This window comes from Amia ocellicauda, chromosome 1 (assembly GCF_036373705.1).
Source record: "Amia ocellicauda isolate fAmiCal2 chromosome 1, fAmiCal2.hap1, whole genome shotgun sequence".
In the NCBI taxonomy this organism is placed as follows: Eukaryota; Metazoa; Chordata; class Actinopteri; order Amiiformes; family Amiidae; genus Amia; species Amia ocellicauda.
In genome coordinates this window covers 24,398,756-24,422,027 of record NC_089850.1, presented here as the reverse complement: position 1 = coordinate 24,422,027, position 23,272 = coordinate 24,398,756, and the positions used below count along the sequence as shown (strand labels likewise).

Below are 23,272 nucleotides of genomic sequence, written 5' to 3'. Positions count from 1 at the left end.
TGATTATAAATACAGCACATACACCTGTAAACAAACCTAATGTCCTGCGTCACTGGTTTGTTTGAACAGATTTGTTTATTCCCGGCATGCATTTCGTTTAGGCTGGCTTTTCGCCCGCATATGTGAACGCACTTAGGCTCCTAAAACCGCAAGTGTGAACGGGGTGTCTGAAAAAACCCGGCCTAAATTTGAGGCGGTCCAGGGCCGGCCTAATAAGTGTGAACGGGGTCATAGAGAGATAATTTTCTCAGAGCATATGCCCTTACATGTTTGGCTTTTCTCTGTGTTGCGGAATAAAATGTACTTCCCCAATCTGCTGCATTCCAACCACAAGCTTCGCTTATTAGCTCTAAGACCTCAGTCCATGAAGTAGCTCTCGCCACTTCTTCAACACTTAACAGGGATCTTAAAGTTTGAGTGCATGCAGCTAAAACTATCATTTTCCAATGTAGGTCGTTCAGTTGCAGTTCAGTTCAGGTGTAACTGAATGCAAGATAAGAGTTGAATTATTAATTCCTCTAAATCTGTCTCTAGAGTAATTGGACCCAAATCATCTTTAAATGCTCTCAGTTCCAGAGCAGTCAGACGCTTAGTTGTCTGAGGCTCATTATTGACTTGAGGATTATCAGAACTGTTTGTGCTTTCCCAATTACTTTGTCTTCTCGTACTTTCACATATTGAACTCGGCTCTGTGTCGCTCGGTCTTAACATCAAGCACTTCACTGCAGCCCGAGTATGAACCACACAGTTGGGAGCAGATTCAGGATTTAATTCACAGTCCTATGCTTCTCTCTCTAGTTCTTCCCAATATTCATCATCATCAGAGTCCAGTTCAGGAAAACACGGACATCCGACAGCTGCAATGATAGTAGTTTTCATGCCTAGTTTAGTTTTTAAGCACATTAGTAGCTATTTACATGTGGTGTGATTACTTAAGGAAACTTTGGTTGCAGTGTATCAGAGAGCCTGGCAATCATTTAATTTTTGTTGTAAAGTTGCGATTCTCATTTCTCAAACTCTCATTCTCAGATCTGCACTGTTCTTTATCGAAACAGGCAGCAGCTGCTATAACAGCATTATTGCTCACTGTCTGCATTTGAAGTTTCAACTCTGCATTTTGTAAAAGCAGGGCAGATTTCTCATTGCTTAAAAGTTTCAATTTAGTTTCTACCTCGGCAGAATGAGCTAACCCATAAAGAGCAGATAATTTCATTTGTGACTTTTTAACTTTTTCGTTTTTGTTAACCTCGCTAAACATGACTCGAGGTTCTGTAATGAAGTGCTAGGACACTTTTCTATCGTGTTTTTAATTTGGTCTTTATGGACAAACCGGCTTGCCTTCTGACACAGATGTTCCATGTTTGCCTCTGTTTACAGAATGTAACTTTTCAATCACTCATCCACACTTTATGTGGTTTTCCTCCTTTGAGTTGAAATTACTACCCACTCCTAAGGTTAATGATATGTTCATACAATCCTGGCTATGCTGATGACACCGTTACGCAAGGTTCGTCTTTCAGGAAAGAGTCGGATTTATAGCGCTATTCTGTCTAATGCATGCACATTAATAATCTCAGAGCAATCTATGGCAAATATCCGCCATCTCCCCATACTGGCCACCACTATGTAAGAGAATTTGATATGCTTGGTTTTTGAATCAATCTAAATAAATAGTTGAACTGAAAACTCATAGGTCAATTGGTTTCTCTTTTAAGATTCTTTTTAGAGGGAAGATGCAGTCAAGTCACATATGTACAATAATCATTTATTTATGACAAAAATAGGAAACTAATATCATTCAATTATATTACTGAAAATAAGTAATATTAGGCTTCTGCTGGATTACAGTAAGAAACAGATAATACCCGGTTTCTCCTTTCTCCCCACAGGACTGCTTAGGTCAGTCTGATCATGTAGGCAGTGGTGTGTCTCTCTTTGTCTCTCCTCTCCTCTTGTTGCTCGTTGAAGAATGAAAAAGTTAAAAGACTAAACTTCTCTTTGTTTTCCTTTTTATAAGGTTTCCTTCCAACCAATAGCATTTTGCCACCACCATGACGTGAGTGCTTTATGCTAATGTAATTTAGAAGTGTGGGGGTCCTTTGGTCTTCTGGACATACAGATAAGGTTACCAGGGGCTACCAGTGGCTACTAGTGGCTACCAGGGAGCTTAGATACAAGTCTGTTTCCTCTACCAAACCAGATAGAATGGAATTTCCCATAGAAAAATACATTCTAACAAATAATATCTTACAGTATTTATACATATATTTCACTCCATTATTTTAGTTAATGAATTAAAATATTTATTTAACAAAATATCTATCATTGATCTCAATAATGATTCCCAGGTACCTCAGGAAAACAAATGTTTTTAAAAAAAATGTGTCCAGTCAATTATTTCCCCAACAAAGAGCCTGCATGGGAACTAAGACTATGTCTGTCTGCGTGGCTCATAGGTCTTTATTGTGTCAGCTTCCTCCTATTGAAGTACAATCTACACCAGTACAGATTCAGAAGAACTGTTCCCGAAGCCAGATTGAACTGATCAAGTTTATTTCTTACCTACTCAGTGTATTTAGGGATATTATTTCTGGGGATTTCAAAACTCTTCATTGTGGAACTTATAGCTACTAAATGACCACATTTTAATTTCCTGGAGCACCTGGTCATCTATTTATGCATGTCTAGGAGACCTTCAACAGATGTTTGTAGTTTTCTCAGATTCCTATTTCTAAAATTTGGTCTAATTCAATTTTCAACACTTTATTTGTATTTCTGGTTTGTAAAACCTATTCTAATACATTTTTTATTTTTCCTATTATCCTTTAAATTATTCAATATTAATTTAGCTCACTTATTCAATGCTTGTAGATTTATACTTCTATAGTATCCTTAAAATTCCTACTTTACTCATCTTAAATCCAAGGTCTAATTTTAACTTTTATTTCAGGTATTTTATGTAGGGCTGGACGATAAATTGATATCAATAATTATCGAGGTAATTACTTCCCTCCATAACAATATAAAGACATTTAGATTAAGACCACTGCTCAAGCGTCCTTGAGCCGTCAGCGCCCCAGAGCTGTCTGTAAAACCTGGCCGGTGTCGAAAGTTCATATGTTATGGGAGGAGCACAGCAATTGTGGGTTTGGTCTGTTTAGTTTTAAAAACAAAGACCGAAAACAACACTACGAGTAATAGAGCCTGATTTAGGAAGGACTTAGGTGTCTATTTTATTCTTTATGCTTTAGATGTTAATGTTAATAGGTATTAAGAAAAGCTAAACGTGTATAGACAACATTATATTCAGACACGCATTACGTTACTGTAAGAGAAAAATTCCATGTGCAACAATAAAATATTTGCTATTTATTATTATTGTTATTATTGTAATCATCATCAAGATATGTGCTAGTAGATATGCATTTTAAATGGCATAACTTGACTCCCTTCACTACTCTTACTACAGATTTGTAACTGCAAACGACACTTCTTGCCATATTATTTTTAATTTACTTAGCAGACGCCCTTAACCAGGGCAAGCTACAGTTGAAACAAAATACACATTTCACAATTAATGATACAGTAACAGCAGCTACAATATAGCAGGTTTAATTTAACTAAAGTGTGCATGTTTCAGTCATGGCATTTATGGACGCATTTATTAAACCAGTCCTTAATGTTTTAGAGGGAACCCCAGATCTGCTGTATTTTTATTTATTTATTCATTCATTCATTTAACTTGTAAATGGACACACATTAACTAAATCGTGTTTGCCTTCATGCTGATTGTCTCTGTTATACATCAGACTGCAGATATTTATTTGGCTGGCTTCAAGTCAAGATAGCCTTTGCCTCTGTGAGTGATGGATGGGTCAGATAGAGTTGTAGTTACAGGCCACCTCTGTTCAATCAGTCTGTTAAGCATATAGAATGTAATGTCCATATATCAGTAGTTAAAGCCATTGTGCTGTTGGTGGTGTTTATAGCACACAATTTTTTGGAATGCCTCCAGGTACTTCCTCTCCATCAATTTTGTGAAGTGGGTCCTTGATGGAAGAATGTATCCTGGGTTGAGTATGCAGACCATTTTTTTTAATCCTTCATCTTACACCATTGACATTGGCCGCATGTCAATTACCAACATATTCAGGATGGCATCTGTTACAATGGTTGCTTGTTGAGGAGTGCATGGGGGATTTCTCCTCTGAATAAATTCACTCATGGTGAGTTGTTTCTTTCTGAAATAAAAAACAGCATTTGAGTATGCAAGGAGAAGCAATTTATATGTGAATCAATATTTGCATTGTTTTTAATGATAATTGCTGATGGCAAGTTGACAACCATGATTAATATAAAAAATCATTTTCTTTACCGTTTTCTTTTCATGTGCTCGTGCATCACTGTGGTACTTCCATGCCACACAAGCTCAGCTTTGCATAACTTGCAGGTTACCACCTTCTTTGCTGCATTTCATGTAAAATGCTCCCATGCCTTAGATGACTTGGGTTGCACACTTTTTTCTGCCGCCGGTTGATCTGTACTCTCTGCCATTTCGTGTTTGTCTGTTCTCATGAAAGTGACGTCACCAGTAAACGCTCCCCATGACCTGAGCAGACCAACTAATCGATAATGACATTCGTTGACAACGATTTTCATTATCGATGATTATCGATTAATTGTTGCAGCCCTACCAATAACCAAACATTTCTGATAGTTAGACTATAATATGCCACTAATCTGATTGCATTCTCCTGCCTGGAATTTACATCAGGCTGTCTGTCTCAGAGGCCACCATGACCAATATTATTATTATTATTATTATTGTTCTGTTTATTTAGTGTTCGTTTATTATGTATTACTTTAACATTATTCTTATAATAGAATATATTATTTCTTTCTTATTTCTGATGCCTTATGCACTTATGTATACAGTTGCATGTTTAAATCCTCATTAATCTGTTGTTAAAACATCATTAACTGCATGAATTTAAATATAATTCTGAAATTATTTGTTACTTCCATTCTCAGTCTTATTCTGGGCTATGCACAATCTTAAAAATACAATGCATACAAAACATAGACATTTACTTTACATAACCTTCAGACTATACATATACATAAACACATAAAGCACATACAAATTGATATCCAAAGATAATTCAGATATCAGATTTGTGGCGTGTTTTATTGACCCTGCAGTGTCTCAAACAGCACTCATCATTTATTTATTTATTTATTTATTTATTTATGAAGCTTCTTATTATTTAAAATAAGATGTAAAATAATTTCTCAATTATTTCACTACTTTTATGTTTTCTTGATCCATAGTGATACATTTCTTCTCTAAATTCGTATTATTCTGACAAAGAATTATAGAAATTTGTCAATTTTTATCTTGTTTTTACCTGGGAGTCCAGTCAGGATCCCACTCTGTCTTTACCATTTTAAGTTTAACATTTTGAAACTTATTTTGTAGGAATTCACATACAGACACGTCTTGTAATGCCATTATGCCAATCCTATCTTTTGCCAGCGATGTGCTAATCGTTGGTCTTACAGTACCTCAGGTTCAGTCTGGCTATTGACCGCCACTAACACTGGCCTTAGCGTACAAGGACTTCCTTGTGTAACATAGGGCTCAGTAGGCCTTGCCATGCTGTTCAGTTCCCTTGGCATCAATGCCCGCAAATCTGCCTCAACCTGGAGTTCTCCCCTATTGAGAACCTCCGCTGCGCAGTCAATAACACAAAACACACATAACAAACAAACTGTACAGTCACCCATTTACCCTTTATCCTCTGTGCCTCTCGTACTATACAGGTTCAATTTTAAATTACACTCTGAGAGCCTCAAAAAATCCCAAGACCAAATCTAAATATACAGGGTGGTAGAATAAAAATACACCATTTTTGGTTGCAGGAATGGAAGCAAGTTTAAATCCTCATTTGTGATACCAAGTGAAGAACCCGTCTCGGAAATAATTGGAAAAGTTGTTGAGATAAAGCAAATAGAACTTTAATATCAAGCTAGCTTGGAAGCACCATGTAGAACCGTCTCAGAAATAAGTGGAGAAGTCGCGGAGATAAAGCAAACAGAACTTTAAATCGAGCCACTTGGAAGCCCCACGTCAGGAATAATTCCTTCAGTGAGGACTTAATGTTTACAAACATGAGTACAACTTTATAGGAAAAATTACGTAACATCTTATGGCCGTTCATCCAATAAGAAGGTACAGTTCCGGGTCCGTTTTACGATCTGTCCTCCCGTGAAGAGGTGATGGATACAAAGCAGATGTCCGTCTTTGATGTGAACTAGGAAGATGCAATCCCACGGTCGTCATTTACCTAGTGTCAATCGCTCTTTAACAGAAACAATTCCTGCCTATCTGGAGAAACGATTAAGTCATAAACAAATTCTCAGCAGACAGCTGTAGGCAATTTCGGCACTGTGTAATCTTTCATTACTGACAGGAGTTTCTAACAAATCGACCTTGTTGACCCTTTACTTGTCCTGCTAAATCTAATCTGCTCAGTCTGTATACAAAACTACTTCTAATGCTAGTATTAATATAAAACATTATATAATAATCACAAAACACTTTCTTCAACTTCCTATACAGAGTCTTCACCAAGGGAACCGAATGGCACGACAAGGCCTACTGAGCTACGCAAGGAAATCCTTGTACGCTAAGGCCAGTGTTAGTGGCGGTCAATAGCCAGATGGAACCTGAGGTACTGCAAAGTCCAACATTTAGCCCCATCATTGGCAAAGATAGGATTGGCATAATGGAATTACAATATGTGTCTATATGTGAATACCTACAAGAGAAGTTTAAAAAAGTTCAACTTAAAATGGAAAAGGTAGGATGGGATCCTAACTAGATTCCCAAACAGCATAGAGAATGGTGGAATAAGGAAAAGCGAGATAAAACCAATAAAGCTTCCGTCAGTATAGTGTGAAATTAAAGAAGAAACTAATCACAATGAATGAGGAAAATACAGAACTAGTAAATTAATTGAGAGAGAAAGTCACTGAGATGCAAAAAGAGATAGACAATGAGAAAAGATTGAGAAATGAGGTGGACTGCTCTAATGGAGGGCAGCTGAGGCTGCGTCCATAGAAGCAGATGACCCACTGCCTGTTGATGTAGGCAACCACCGCTGTGTTGTCTGTCTGTACTAAAACATGACTGCACTGAAGGGCCAGCATGAAGTGACGGAGACCGAGGAGCACAGCTCGTAATTTCAGGTCGTTGATATGGAAGGCCCTGACGGGTGCCATCCAACTGCCCCGGACTCCCTGTCAATTGCAGACAGCTTTCCAACCCTGCTTGGAGCCGAGGATACACCCCATAGGACTCAAACCACCACTGCAGAGGCCTTAGATGAAGTCCAAAGAACTGTGCCTGCTGAGTTGGCACAAGACAGCTCTTCTCTTTGTTGACCCAAAGGCCCCAGAGAGGCGGTCGAGGATTAGGTTCTCTCAACTTGCTCCCTGGAGTTAAAACAGACCAGCCAGTCATCTAGATAATTGAGGACATGGACCCCATGGCAACACAAGGGGGCCAACACTGCGTCCATGCACTTGGAGAAAGTGTGAGGAGCTAGAGACAGGCCAAATGGGAGAACAGCGAATTTGAAAACTCAGCCTTCGAAGGCGAAGGTCTGCCGGCCGTAATCTTGCCACTTCACCTGGCGTTTGGCCTTGCACAACCGTGGCTGGCCTGGGTAGGCACCTGCCTGCCGGTGGCACAGGTCAGCAGGAGGGCGGGGGTGCTGCTGCATGGGGACTGGCCTTCTAGGCCCTGCAGGTTGTCTGCAGGCCTGGCCCAGAGGTGCTGCTTGGGGGTACACTCGTGCAAACTATAACGACTGCTCTCTCTCCTAGAGGGACCCTCCATGGACGGTCCAAACGTGAACCCAGGTGAGATGGGGGCATCCATCAGCCGGATCCTGTCTGCGTCCGGGACTCACCTTGCCTGGGACAGCCAGTGTTGATGGTGTGCCGCCACAATGGCTGCCAGGGAATGGCCATTCACATGTGCCCCATGGTACATGACTGTCACTAGGAGGTCTGCCACCCTAAAGTATGTAGAGGGGCAACAGGGACTCCATATTGTGGAGGCGGGCCACCTTGCCTCCAGCCTCATATGCTCGGTGGAGCATCACCTCTGTCACCCTGCACTGCCTGTTAGGACAGGTCCCTTGGCAGGCGGGCAAGGACACCAATGCCCAGATGGTGGAATTCACCTTGGGGAAATCCACCAGCCCCGCTTCCTGCGCACCCTGGGTACTGGCATAGACCTCACTTGCCAGTGCTTGGGCGGGGGCCGTCGCCGGGTGATCCCAGATGGAGTGCAGCTCCGCCAGGAGGTAAGGCAGTAGCAGGAGGCAACCACTCCCCTCTCTCAAACCTGGAGGGTGGGGAGGCAGAATCCACTGGCCAGGGAATCTGGAGGGACTCCACAGCCCGCTGGGCAACTGCCCAGAACTCGGCCTGATGGCCCGCCAAAGCAGGGACAAGATCCTCACCTGTTGGGGGAGGAGTGGGGGATCCTTCAGATCCGTCTCCAAATCGGACCCCCCGTGAGGACTGAGGGAGATGATATGCTCAGGCTGCTTGGGCCGCCTGCGCAGCAAGTAGGGCGCAGATCTGATCCATTCTGTTGTTGAGAGTCAGGATGGCATCATCTTGCCCCCTGTCTTTAGAGCTCGGGCCCCTGCGCCGGCATCTCGTAGAGATGAGACTGACAGTGAGGAAGAGGAGGGGGAGGGAGCCCGGGGACGCCTCTCCCCGCGCATCCCTCTCTGTCCCCTAATTGTCACGGCCAGTGGCGGGATAGAAGCCCCAGCAGTCACTGGCCTGACAGAGGAGACAGAGGGGCTAAGGGCTAGGTGGAAAGCAGGAGGGGGGGGGTCCCACAGTTGCTCCACCCCCCCGGTCTGGTCCATAACAGCAGGGGCAGACCACGTCACCACTAAGCGGATAACGTGCGGGGGCCGACGCATTACACAGCGGCGGGGGCAAGAGGAGGAGGAATTGGGTCTCTCCATCCCGTCAGTAACACGCACGCAGCGAGTGCTCCAGTCAGCGAGGGAACCAAATGCACACCAGCAGCCAAGGTGCTCTTGCAACAGTGGTGCGCCTAGCGGGACTTGCCACTGTAAGCGCGTCTCCACTGGCAACGCAACACAATACAGTGAGTTACAAGTTACTGCACTGAACACTTATTATTATTAATATTATTATTATTATTTCTTGGCAGACGTCATTATCCAGGGCAACGTACAAAATATAAGCGCAATACATAGTGCAAGAATACAGTTATTATTATTATTATTTTATTTCTTAGCAGACGCCCTTATGCAGTCTTACAACATAAGTGCAAAACAAAGTGCAAAAATACAGTTAAGTACAAGGCATCAAACATTACAAATTTGATTTAACTAAAACATAGTAATTCAATATACATTTTACAAATTCCAATTTAAAATTTACACAAGTACAGTAAGTGAGGTCCTACATCCTGGATGGTGAAAGCTAAGTGCTGTCAAGATGTAGGGTCACAGTCAAGGGCAACAGGAAAGGGAGGAAAACAAATCAAGAACGCGAGAAGCATAATAAAACTGTGAAGTGCTATCTAGCAGGGATAAAAGGACTAATATTACAAGTACTGTCCAAAAAGATGTGTCTTGAGTAAGCGACGGAAGGAGGTCAAGGACTCTGCTGTTTTGACTTCAGTGGGAAGGTCGTTCCACCACTTAGGGGTAGGGTGACTCCTAGGTTCTTAGCAGAAGGAGAAGGAGACAATGTTGTATATTCCAAGGGGATTGAGATGGAGAGGTCAGCAGAAGGTGAGGAAGAGGGGGGGACAGGTTGAGCTTGAGGTGGTGTGAGTGCATCCAGGCAGAGATAGCAGACATAGCAGAGGAGATGAGAGGGTCAGAAGAGGGAAAAGACAGGAAGATCTGGGGATCATCTGTGTACAAATGGTAAGATACACCATATGATGCGATGAGAGGGCCCAGGGAGCGAGTGTAGAGAGAGAACAGGAGGAGGCCCAGGATGGAGCCTTGGAGTACGGGGGTTGGGGGGTGGATGAGGAACCTCACCATGTCACTTGATAGGTCCGGTCGTTGAGGTAGGAGGAGAACCAGGTGAGAGCAGTCCCAGAGATTCCCAGGTCAGCGAAGCAGGAGAGGAGGATGGAGTGATCAACAGTGTCAAATGCTGCAGAGAGATCAAGGAGGATGACGACTCAGGAGAGTGAGGCCACCCAAGCACAGCTGAGGGAATCAGTGACTGCCAGGAGAGCAGTCTCAGTGGAGTGAGCTGTGCGGAAAACGGATCAGAGGATCAAGGAGTGAGTAATGTGAAAGAAATGCAGAGAGCTGATGGTGGACAGCACGCTCGAGGGTCTTTGAGAGAAAGGGGAGTAGGGCGACAGGGCAGTAGTTCTGAGGAGAGGTTGGGTCAAGGGTAGGTTTCTTGAGGAGTGGGATGACAGCAGCTTATTTAAATGCAGAGGGGAAACAGCCAGAGAGAAGTGAGGAGTTGAGGAGGAAGGAGATGAAGGAGAGAAGATCAGGAGCAGTTGCTTGGAGGAGGCGAGAAGGGAGAGGGTCCAGGGCACACGTTGTGGGTTTGTGACCTAGGAGGAGAGAGGAAAGTTCAGAGTCTGAAAGAGGTGAGAATGAAGAAAAGGAAGCTTTATCGGTGGGAGACTTGGGCATGATGGGAGAGGAGGGGGGACTGTTGTAGAGCTTGCAAATGTCTGTGATCTTGGAGATGAAGGAGGTAAAATCATCTGCAGTGAGAGACGAGGGAGGGGCAGGGGGGCAAAGAGGGAGGAGAAGGTGGAGTGGAGTTTGTGGGGGTTGTTGTCAGAGGATTCAAAGAGTGATTGGAAGTAATACTTCTTGGCCTTGGTGAGTAAGGAGGAGCATGTGGAAAGTAGAGAGCAGGGCAGCTGGGATTTTGGACCTCTTCCACTTCTGTTCAGCGGCGCGCAGACTGGATCAGGTTGAGCGGAGAATGGAAGAGATCCAACGCTGAGGGGAGGAGGGATGGACAGGACAAGATGTGAGAGGGAGAATGTGAGGGAGGAGGACAAGAGGAGGTAGCACAGTTAACAGACAGATGGGAAAAACAGTCAATGGAAGGTAAGAGAGTGAGAGCAGTGGAGGCAAGGGTGGAGGGGGAGACGAAGCGGAGATTATGGAGGAAGGTGAACGAGGGAGAGGGTGGGGTGGGGAAGGAGGGGAGAAAAAGGGAGAAGGAGATGAAGTGGTGGTCTGAGATATCCTTGGGTGTCACGGAGAGGGGTGAAGGGGAGCAACCTCTAGAGAAGATGAGATCTAGCTGGCGACCTGCCCTGTGAGTGAGAGGAGACAGGGAAAGAGAAAAGTTAAAGGAGTGAAGGAGAGGAAGAAATCCAGCAGAGTGGGAGGGGTTGGAGAGGTGGATGTTGAAGTCTCCCAGGAGGATGATAGGTGAGGAGAGGAGGAGAGAAGGAAGTCATCCAGTTCATCCAGGAAGGAGGCGAGTGGACCGGGAGGAAGGTAGAGAACTAGAAGGAATAGGTGAGAGGGAGAGGTGAGTTTCACTGCGTGTAATTCAGAGCTGTTAGCCGTGATAGAGGAGAGAAAGGGTGGGACAGAGAAGAGGAGAGGAGAGCATAAGCCCTGTTCCTCCTCCCCACCTGGTAAGACAAGGGGAGTGGGAGAGAACAAACAGAGAGTGAAGACCCTGTATTTAAAATTTGAAGAAAGTGTTTTGTAATAAGTATATAATGTTTTATATTAATACTAGCATTAGAAATAGCATGTATACAGACTGAGCAAATTACATTTATCAGGCTATGCAAAAGGTCAACAAGGTACATTTGATAGAAATTCCTGTTCATAATAAAAGATCGCACAGTGCCAAAATAACCCACAGCTATTTGTTAAAAGTCTGTTTGTGCCTTCAATTGGTTCCCCAGATTGGCAGGAGCTGTCTTTTGTAATGTTTGAGGGACAGTTGTAAAAGATGACCATGAGACCGGACTTCTTGGAAAAACATCAAAGAAAGCCATTTGGTTTGCGGATCCCAACTCTCCCCCACGGGAAGACAGATCGTAAACAGACTCAGGCTTGCACCTTTTGATTGGATGAATGGCCACAACATTCTATGTTATTTTCTTACAAAGCTTCACTCATGTTTGTAAAAACGAAGTTCTCACTGAAGGAATTCCCTGACGTGGTGCTTCCAAGCTAGCTTGTTAATAAAGTTTCAATTTGCTTTATCTTAACAACTTTTCCAATTATTTCCGAGATGGGTTCAACAGAGAGGATAGGGCAGCAGTACACTAGTACAAATAACCTAGGTTGTGAATGTATTTGTTTTTGTTTTGTTAGGCTGTGAATTTGCAAAAGACTCCTTTTGCTGAATAAATGAAGACTTCTTAATTTAATATGATGATGTAATCATAAAAATATAAAAAATATCACATTATCCTGATATTGTTAGGCACTAATAAGAGTTTAAAATTAATTATTGATCAAAAGCAATCATGTAGTTATAAATCATAAAAACTATATAAAGCACTTTACATTTGTTCTCTCTGGTACTTATTAACCCATACATTACATTGACTCCTCTGCTAAAGTAGTGCATTTGTTACATTACACACCACTCTCCCACAACCCATTGCTTCATTCTTGTCTGAAATGATGAGTACAACTGGTCTTCATAACCAATCACATTTCCTTATCTCCCAAGATATCCAAGTGTCACTGAACTCCAGGGAGCTCTCACACTGTATATAAGTCTGCTTTATATAAAGGACTTGATACATTCAGGGAATCGAAAAGAGAAGTACACACAGGGTCTTCATCAATGAAGAAGTTGTTATGTGATAAGGTAATGTATTTTACTAATGGGAGCACAAAAATTGAAGGTTATATTTGTATTTTAAGGTCATTTGCAGTAACTTGATTGTTCATTTACTGACATAAAATCAGTAAATAAGCTCAGGCAACACTTATAATGCAACCATATTATAAGCTTTTATATTGTGATATTAAATAGATTTTTTTTTAGTAAATGTTTTCAATTTAAACATCTTTCTCCCAACAGCAGCTTTTTTATTAACTCCTGACTGAATTTGCATCTTGTGGTTTCATCAATACCTCACTTCCAACTTCAGAAAGATGAATTCATCCTTCATTCAGATGGAATCAGTAGAGTACTGCTATGAAAATGTTACCAAATCCTGCATTAAATACTCCAAACCGATTGGTGAAAGAGCAGTTATGTATTTTGTGTTTGTGCTAACAGTGCTAATCACAGTTGGTGGCAATCTGGTTGTGGTTATTTCCATCTCTCATTTCAAGCAGCTTCATTCACCAAATAATCTGTTGGTTCTTTCTCTAGCAATGGTTGATTTCCTCCTTGGGCTTTTTGTTCTTCCATTCAGCATGATCAGAATGGTTGAAACTTGTTGGTATATGGGATCATTCTATTGCAAACTTCATATATATTTTGAAATTTTGTTTGGCAATACTTCAGTTTTTCACTTGTGTTTTATTGCTATTGATCGTTACTATGCAGTGTGTAAGCCTCTTCGTTATGCAAACAAAATCAATATCAGAGTATCCTGGATTTTTGTAAGTCTTGCATGGGTATTGGGAGCATTATATTGCTTTGCAATGAATTACTACATATCCAGTGACAAACATGTTCAGGAATTAGTTGAACAATTATCATGTGAGGGTAACTGTTTATTTGTTACTAATAAGGTGTGGGACTACATGGATAATATGACTTTTTTTGTTCCCTGTTTTGTCATGATTGGGATATATGCACGCATTTACACTGTTGCTAGAAACCAAGCAAGACTAATAAAAATAATGGAAGACAGAACATTTACACTTGAAAACAGTAGAAGAAGAGCACAGCGCAACAGAGAGCAAAAAGCTGCTAAAACGCTAGGAATAGTAATGGGTGTCTTTATAGGTTGCTACCTCCCTTTCTACATAGTTATCATACTTTACAAATATTTCAATATTATGATTCCGGGCAAAGTGTTCGATGCTTTTATATGTTTAGCTTACATTAATTCCACATTTAATCCTCTGATTTATGCTTTTTTTTATCCATGGTTTCAAAAAGCACTGAAGCTCATTGTTACTTTAAAAATATATCACCCTAATTCCTCTAGAACGAAACTGTACACAGAATAATAAAACATGTATAACTATAAACTATATACAGTATAGTGCTATGTTAAAACACACTGTGTTTGTTTTAAAGCTTATTTTTTAATGTAACCATTTGCTTGCAGTATATCTGTGGTATATCTGTCTTTTCTTAATCAGGATTGACAATTAATCTCTATAATATATTCAAAATTGTAGAGTTTTGTGTTTACATGAGTGTACTGTGCACAGTACAGTACAGTACAGTTTAACATTAAAGTCAGTGTTTTATTTATTTTTTGTTCATGACCTTTCTCATTGAACTCTGTTTATTTCTCAAAAAAATATGGAAATTAAATGTATAATGTGATTGCAACAATTCAATAGATAATTTGTACATAAAACCAAACAAAAGAAAAATCAAAAACCTTTGTATAAGTCAGTTTATTACCAAGAATAACAAGTTAGCACACAATGAGTTATTCACATTTTCATAATTCTCAAAGATTATTAAGAATCTTTTGAATGGTTATATAAAAATAAAACAATATTAATGTGTATGTAGTGTTGATCTTAATTGTCAATGTCTTCATTGAATGGGTTAGTATTTCAGAATACAAAGTTACAATAATTAATCTGGAGTCATTCTCTATACAACACACAGTTTTCCCAGACTGTATTAATAATATTAATGTTACATGCATGTGCAATTAAAAGAGCAGAAGTAGAGGACAGGAAGATAAAATTAATGTCACAGATGTAGTCGTCTACACCACCTAGTTTTGAAAAAGAGCGCTAGGACCTCTCTAGTAGGCTTTACTGCACTTCTCTCCTTTTACCCCACTGGCAGGTTTCTTGGATCACTGGTTCTGGCACACACAACACAGACACTGAGCTCCAGTTATAATCCAATATTTGTATACACACACACAAAAAAAGAAGATCAACTGACCACAGTGGAACAGGGAGGATCTACAAAACAATATACCATATAAAAATCGAAAATTCCTATACTAAAAATTGGACTTAAATAAAACCTGATTACAGTATAACATTTCTATGAGAGCAACCCTATTCCCTCCCCACACAAACAATCCTAGAAATCGAAGCCAACAAAAAAAAAACTGCCCTTGGCCAAGTCTATTTGCAAAGATCAAAACGGGGGAAAAAAATCCTAGATTCCTAACTCTTGTGCCTTAGAAAAATACTTAAGAATCCATTAATTTCTCTCAAGTGATCTCCGATGTTATCCAAATACATAAAAATGAAAAAAAAAACTCAGAAGGAAAACACACACTTAAAAAAAGATTTACATAAAAAAACAATCCCAATCATAATCCATAAAAGAACAAAATACGAGTCACTATACACTCCTTCAGTTTACAGCAGTGCACATGGGAATTGTGAGGAATGTAGTGTCAACAGCCCAGCTAACACACAGCGTTGCCACAACGTTGCTACAATGGAGGTGTGCTTCTTTAACCCAAACTAAACAAAAATAATTCAGTTTGTGAATATTAAACAAATTTGGAAGAAATATATAAGTGCAACAGAAACACATGAATATATATATATATATATATATATATATATATATATATATATATATATATATATATATATATATATATATATATATACACAGCTCTGTGACACAAACATCTATTGTCTGTTAACAAAATGATTGGAATTTAAAATGTTTTGGAAAACATGTTAACCTCTACACCATCCATTCCCAACCTTTTCAATTTTGCAACCCACTTGTACATCTCAATTTTGTTTTCTATTTCACGTTTTAAACATATCTCAAACAGTTCTCTGTCACTGTGACATCAATTTGAGTGACCAAAGGAGAGGAAATGTCCAAACTACATCCATTTCTATGCTTGCTGCTTAACTTAAATAGCACTGCTATAGCCTATTGAAGTGGGAATATAAACGAGTCATCTTAATATTCACAACCTCATGTTAGTCCCAGAATGCCGATACAAGAAAACAATGCACTTGGATGATGTTGCTCACAAAAGGATTACTAACAGCACATCATTCAAAAAAAGCAGACCGAATTTGTGGGAAAATCTGAAGAGCACAACATATTTAACACCACACTCTGAAGAGATGAGGACAAAAAACTGACCAACTCCAAGGAGCAGGGGAGCACACTTATCACACTTAGAAGGTATGCTATGAAAAAACGAAAGCAAAACCACTAAGCTCATTCACTGACAAGGTGAAAGAAGAAATGGCAGGTTGCAGCTGGCAGGAGGAGACTTTTCACAGATGCTGGCGGTGGGACTTCCTCCTTCCAGCAGGGCCCGTATAGGGCAGCGTTTGCACATGTTTTCATGATTGACAGGTCAGAAGGCTCTTCCCATTTGGTAATGGCTGTGTTTTGATTGAAAGGGAACATATTTTATGTATTTAACACCATAATCCAGTTTATACATAGTCTATAGTGTAATTCTAAACATAGCAATACATTCCTGTCTGACTTTTCTCTATTTCCCCTTACTATTTGCAGAGTATTTATAGAGTTTAACAGTTTATTCAAAGATACATATAGTACATTATAAAAAAAAGCTCCCCTACTGCCCTAGGCCTTGGCCTGTGATACAGCATAAAAGATACCTGCTCTGCTTTCTTCAGGGGGTTTTATTAGTCACACTGACAAAGGGGGAGGGGTTTCTGCACACTTTATGTAGGAATCGTCGAAACGTCACTCTACCAAACCTGCGCACGTCACTCAAACAAGTCCCTTCCACATCCTGTTTGTATAAAAGATGACGTCTGTGTAGGTTTGTACTCTTTTGCCTCTTCTCTGAACTCAAGAACATGAGCTTTCTGTGTCTTGTGTGTTTGTGCATCAGACCATTACAAACTGCATATTTTGGTTGTCTGACTTGTTCACCACCTGTCTCCTTTTGTGTGTTTTTAGTTATATTGAAAGCTAATCCCGATTGTTTCCATCCGCACACAGCAGGTCCGGCTGTGCTTTTGGTTTCAGTTTCGGTTCACAAGTAGAGCCTTTTAAAAATAATAGTTGTGTCAATATAGTGCCTTATATTATCCGACTGCTTGCTGTTTTTGATTTTTTGTCCACAAGACTTTTTCCTCCACACCGGGAGCATCAGAAGTGGCAGTAAAGTCCGAGGCTCGGCCACCCGGCGAAAGTAAGAGACCTTGCCTGCATGAGGGTCTCTTCCACTGGCTTGCACCTTCACTACAGCCCTTGGCTGCGGCTGTAGGAGCTTTTGCTCTGTCAGCTTGCTGGGATCAAGCTCTGCTGCGCTTCCTCATCTGTGTGTGCAGGCCTCGATTTCGGCCCGGCTTCGACTGGTGGCCTACTACCCTTGGTCCTCAGACACCGAACCCATGTCACCTGGTGTCCACACATTGTGTGGTTAAGCCTATAGGCCTATGCGGCGCTTGTATCCCACACTCCGGTGTCTGGATACACAGCGTTCTGTCCGGCAGCAGCAAGATTGCGTGCGGTTTGGTGTTGCAGTGCCCCTGTGTCCCACTAGAGGCCTGGCCCAACACAGGACACTGCCGCGTCCAGTGAACCCCACTCCAGTGAGTGACAGCAGGGACTCCCATGCCTGCTGCTCAGACTGTGTCTGCTACTTCACCTGGTGCTGTGGTTGCACCAGATATGGCAACTGCTTCTCCTGTGGCAGCTGCGCCCATGGTGCAGCGCCCGTGGTGCGGCGCTACCGCCAGCCCCGCTATGCTCCAGGTTCAAGAGAGGTCATCACTCGCAGCAGCACACACGGGCCTTCCTGCTGCTTCTGGACCTCCTTGAAGAGCTGAGAGTGACCTGCGACCACACGGCAACAGATCCCGCCAAAAAACGGGTCCAGGGTGTGGCTGAAGTGGGCCTAGTGGACTTCCCGCTAGTGAACACCACCATTGATGCACTAGTCTCCTTACCTCCACTGTCCGTGGAACCTTGTGACCTGGTCTGCCCTAACAGACAGTGTCGTGTAACGGAGACCCTGCTCCGAAGGGCTTACGAGGTGGGAGTCCAAGCTGCTCGCCTCCATAACACAGAGAGCCTGCTGGCCCTTTACCTGTCCCAGCTGGCTGAGCCCTCAGATGCAGCCGACACATGACCAGCCCAGCCCTTATTTTGGAGATCACAGCGGCCCATCTGGCCCACCCATACACCCCCCAGCAACTCCGCACCCAGGAATCCTGGGTGCTCCAAATTATATCAGTTGGCTACTCCCTGCAGTCTCAGACATGCCCACCCGCCTTCCAAGGCGTGGTGTGGACACGAGTGAGGGACCCTTTGCAGTGTGTGCCACTTCGCGTCAAAATCGTTACTCTCTTGGAGAAGCGAGCTATATGCCCCCTCTGAGGCAGCACATGGGATTCTATTCCCCATACTTCCTAGTGCCCAAGAAAGATGACGGATTCTGTCCTATCTTGGATCTGAGGTGCCTGAACCGTAACCTCAAGGTGTTGCGCTTCAAGATGTTGCGCTTCAAGATGCTCAACCTGTGCACCATGTCCCAGGCCATCAAGCCCGGTGACTGGTTCACCACGGTGGATCTGAAAAATGCATATTTTCACATCCCCATTGAGAAGGTGCACAGGAAGTTTCTCCGTTTCACCTTTGAGGGACGAGCATTTGACTTCTCCCCTGCTGTTCTCCCCTTCGGCCTGTCGCTAGCTACACGCACTGGACACGCGCTGCCCTGTTGTTTATTTTTTTATAATTAATTAAAGCTGTTATACACTTAAATGGTTAGATTATGCCTTAACTTAGATATGTGCAATACCAAAAAAAACTAAATTGTGACTTTAACCCTAATAAATATGTATTTTTAGGCACCAAAAACTTGGATCTTGGATTTTCTTTACCTAGCGTCATTAAAATAAAAATATTAATGACCACCACATGTATCATAGTACAAGACCCTTGTCTAAGGTTTGGATGGGATAGTTGATACATTTTTATCGATTTGTGTGAACTACACCCCAATACATTGTCAAATGGTGCGAGTCCAGCGTTTGGCAAGAAACGGCACCGAAACGCAGCTCCGCACAGCTGCTTCGAGTGTAGATTGGAACATAGCAGCATAGCGGAGACACTGATCCTCCTGCATTCCACGGCCAGAGCCACCGCCATCCACACAGACTGAGCAGCGCTGAGCTGCGGCTGTGCACTGTGTGTATCGGCACCATACAGCTATAAGCGTGGACTTTAACATTGATTTGCAGTGTTGTTAGTAGTTGTTAGCAACAAGAATACTGATTTATACAATACAATAAAATGTTCCTACAGTAGAGTAATTCAATTAGATGAGAAAGTAAAATATAATATGTAATATTATATTCAGTGCATATTTATTTTCAGTAAAGTAGTATGAACTGCAAACATAAGTTCATTTTTTAAACTGATCAATAAATTGGTTTACTATTGGTCATTATTGTGTCCTGTTAAAACTGCGTATCTATTGCCAGGAGAATTGCAATATGTTTGCAGCACATTACTGTAACGTGATCAAGTACCAAGAGAAATAACTGCAGGCACAATGAAAGGCTGTTTTCATATACCACTAACATAACAATTATATCAGTGTTTTATAAATACCACATTGATTGTTAATAGCTTACAATGTAGTTGCAAACAGTTCAGAAAATAATATTAAACATACATTAAAAACAACTGGAAATTCTTCCCAGAAAATAAAAATCAACCATGGAAACTTTTCATTTAATCAACACTTTATTCGTTTTCTGAAAGAAGAATAAACATCACATTTGTTAAAGTTATGTAGCTCTACCTTCATGTAATTTGACCTCTTTTTGTCACATTACAAAATAAGGAATAGCATTTCCTGTTGCTCTCGTCTTCTCTCTCAACAACGGCCTGTCACACACCCCCCCCCTAGAAAAAGACCGCCCGACAGGCGGGCCAGGAGAGAGAAGGGAGGGAGAAGAGGAAGGGACAGGGGAAGGGGAGAGAAAGGGCCGGGAGAGGAAGTCTGCGTTGAGGTGCTGAGGTCCGGGGCGGTGACGCACTCGGAAGTTGAAGTCCTGCAGGGCGAGTTACTAGCGGGTGATGCTGTTGTTGGAGTCTCGCATGCGGTGCAGCCACTGCAGGGGGGTGTGGTCTGTCTCCAGGGTGAAGGGGCGCCCCAGGAGGTAGTAGCGGAGTGTCTCCACAGCCCACTTGATGGCGAGACACTCTTTGTCAATGGTGCTGTACTTACGCTCCTGGGGCGATAGTTTTTTACTCAAGTAAAAGATCTGGTGTTCCTGACCTCCGACACTCTGGGACAGGACCGCGCCCACTCCAACTTCCTAGGCGTCGGTCTGGAGAATAAAAGGGAGAGAGAAGTCAAGACATTTTAACACAGGGTGTTGGCAGAGGTGGTCCTTAATCGCCTGGAAAGCCACCTGGCACTGCTCCGTCCACTGGACCGTATCTGGAGCACCTTTTAGTGTCAGTTCGGTCAGGGGGTAAGCCAGGGTGGCAAAGTCCGGCAGAAACCGGTGATAATACCCGGCAAACCCCAAAAACTGCCAAACTTCCTTATTGGACTTAGGAGGCGGACAGGAGGCGATAGCGGTCACCTTGTCAATGACTGGCCGTACCTGCCCCCCTCCTAAGAGGTACCCCAGATACTTGGTCTCCCTACTCCCAACTGCGCACTTGAGCTACACCTGCTGAAGGGACCGGAGCACAGCTGCGACCTGAACATTAGGTCCATTAGGAGTGGAGAAAGCGTTTTTCCCTCGGGATGCTGGACTGAGGGGGATTTGCCAGTATCCCTTGGTTAAGTCCAGTGTCGTGAAAAAGTGAGCAGCGCCCAGCCGGTCCAGCAACTCGTCCACACGGGGCAACAGATAGGCATCAAATCTAGACTGCATTGAGCTCCCTATAATCAATGCAGAATCTAGTGCTGCTGTCAGGCTTTGGCATCAAGACTATAGGGCTACACCACTCCGATTGTGACTTTTCAATTACTCCCAGCTCCAACATCTTCTGCACTTCTTCATTGACAGCCTGCTTCTTGTAATAGGGGGTGCAATAGGGTTTGACACACACGCAGGTGTCCAGTGCCGTGTGGATGTGGTGTTCAATGAGAGGTGTGAGCCCGGGTCGGTGAGAAAAGACATGCTGGAAGCGGCGCTATAAAGAGCGAACCTGCTGTTTCTGGGTGTTTGTTAAATTAGGATCAACGCGAACCTCAGAAACACCGGGTTCAGACTCTTTATTTTGGGAGGAACTAGAAGCACACAATGCTTCCTCCTTTCGCCACTTCTTCAGCATATTCAGATGGTAGATCTGCTTTTCTCTCCGATGGTCCGGGTGACACACCTCATAATCAACATCCCCTAAGCGGCGTGTGACCACAAAGGGTCCCTGTCACTTAGCCAGCAGTTTAGATGTTGAAGTTGGGAGTAACACCAGTACCTTGTGCCCTGGGGTGAACGATCGTAACTGGGCTCCCCTGTTGTACAAGTGCTGTTGTCGCTCCTGGGCCTGTAAGAGATGCGACTGTGCAAGTTTCCCCAGTGCCGATAGCCAATCTCTCAGGTCCAGGACGTGCTGTACCATAGAGGTCCAGGAGGGGGCGGCAGCCTCCCAGTCCTCCTTTATTAAGTCGAGGATGCCCCTCGGCCGCCTCCCATATAGCAGCTCGAAGGGAGAGAAACCAGTTGACGCCTGGGGCACCTCGCGTACAACGAACAGCAGGGGCGGCAATAACTTGTCCCAGTCCCGAGCATCTGTGCTCACAAACTTACAGATCATGTTCTTTAGGGTTTTATTAAAGCGCTCCACTAGGCCGTCTGCTGGGGATGATAGATTGAGGTCCTGATGGACTTTATCCCCAGCAGCCTACAGAGGTCTCGCATCACGCATGACATGAATGGAGTGCCCTGATCTGTCAGGATTTCCTTTGGGATCCCCACCCGAGTGAAGACCTTAAACAGCTCCTCGGCGATCCTAGTAGCTGACATTGTCCGTAGAGGAATCGCCTCCGGGTACCGAGTGGCATAATGCACTATGACCAGCACAAATCGATACCCCGCTGAGCTTTTCTCTAACGGACCGATCAAATCCATCCCAATGCGCTCAAATGGTATCTCCATGAGAGGCAGCGGCACCAGCGGAGCCACACTGGCATTGGTCTTCTGGCACTCTGGACAGGCAGCACACCACCTTTCTACCTCCTTTTTGATGCCTGGCCAGAAGAATCGGTCCATTATCCGGTTTAAGGTCTTGTCACAACCCAGGTGACCTGCCATAGGTACTTTGTGTGCAGAGAGAAACACAAAGCGTCTGTCCAAACGTGGTACCAGCAATTGTTTTGTGACCGGGTCCCACCCTCGGTTTTTGGTTACTCTATACAGCAAGTCTTTTTCGATGTGGAACTGGGGATACGAGCGCGCCCTCTGTGCGTTCACTATGCGACCGTCCACAACTGCGACCTGGTCATATAACCGACCCAGGGCATCATCCCGGGACTGGTCCAGAGCGAAATCGGAAACCCGGGAGAAGACGGGATCCGGGGCTGCGCCAGAGGTCTCGGCCCTCCTGGTGGAGGAAAGGGAGAGCTGGCGAGTCCCAGAACTCATTCCCTTCCCCCCGGTCCGACAAAGTGTTGTCGGCTGCTGCGCGACTGGGGTCGGAGGGAAGGCTGTCCCCGCCCCGCTCATTGCCACTAAGGGCGATCGGCCCCCAGAGCCACGTCCCACGCGTGCCCCAGCCAAATCAGATAATGAGAGCCTAGGATCCTTAATATTAGATAGAAATTCAGACCAATCCCACCCTAGGACAACCGGGAATGGTAAATGAGGGGCGAGCCCCACGTTCATCTTATAAGTTTCCCCACCAATCATCATAGTCACCTGGGCCGTGGGGTACCAGTGTATGTCCTCGGTGCCCCGGGTAGCCAGGCCATCCTGGACCAGCGTCTTGCTACAGCCAGAGTCCAGGAGGGCCTTGACTTCACGTCCCCCAATTCTTACTGGTACCGTGAAGTCTTTTGCTGAACTGGGGTGAGCGGAGGGTCGAGCAGCACAAACTGTGGAGCAATCAGTTTTCGCCGGGGGGCGCTCGGCCGGGCTAT

The 23,272-nt window shown here is 43.5% G+C and overlaps 1 protein-coding gene across 1 annotated transcript; it reads left to right on the top strand.

The window, feature by feature from the left end:
* The first annotated feature begins 13,298 nt into the window (after positions 1 to 13,298).
* On the top strand, positions 13,299 to 18,295 carry LOC136758906 (trace amine-associated receptor 13c-like). The gene is made up of 3 exons (XM_066713659.1): positions 13,299 to 14,215; positions 17,708 to 17,756; positions 17,861 to 18,295. The coding sequence occupies exons 1-3, from the start codon at positions 13,299 to 13,301 to the stop codon at positions 18,293 to 18,295; spliced, it is 1,401 nt and encodes a 466-aa protein (XP_066569756.1).
* Positions 18,296 to 23,272: the final 4,977 nt, after the last annotated feature.

Bases quoted from the DNA above. Each gene is read 5' to 3' on its own strand.
- LOC136758906 (XM_066713659.1), top strand. From the start codon at position 13,299: ATGTATTTTGTGTTTGTGCTAACAGTGCTAATCACAGTTGGTGGCAAT. The intron at 14,216-17,707 runs GTACACAGAATA...GTGTCCCACTAG, and splicing joins AATTCCTCTAGAACGAAACT to AGGCCTGGCCCAACACAGGA. The intron at 17,757-17,860 runs GTGAGTGACAGC...CTCCTGTGGCAG, and splicing joins GTCCAGTGAACCCCACTCCA to CTGCGCCCATGGTGCAGCGC.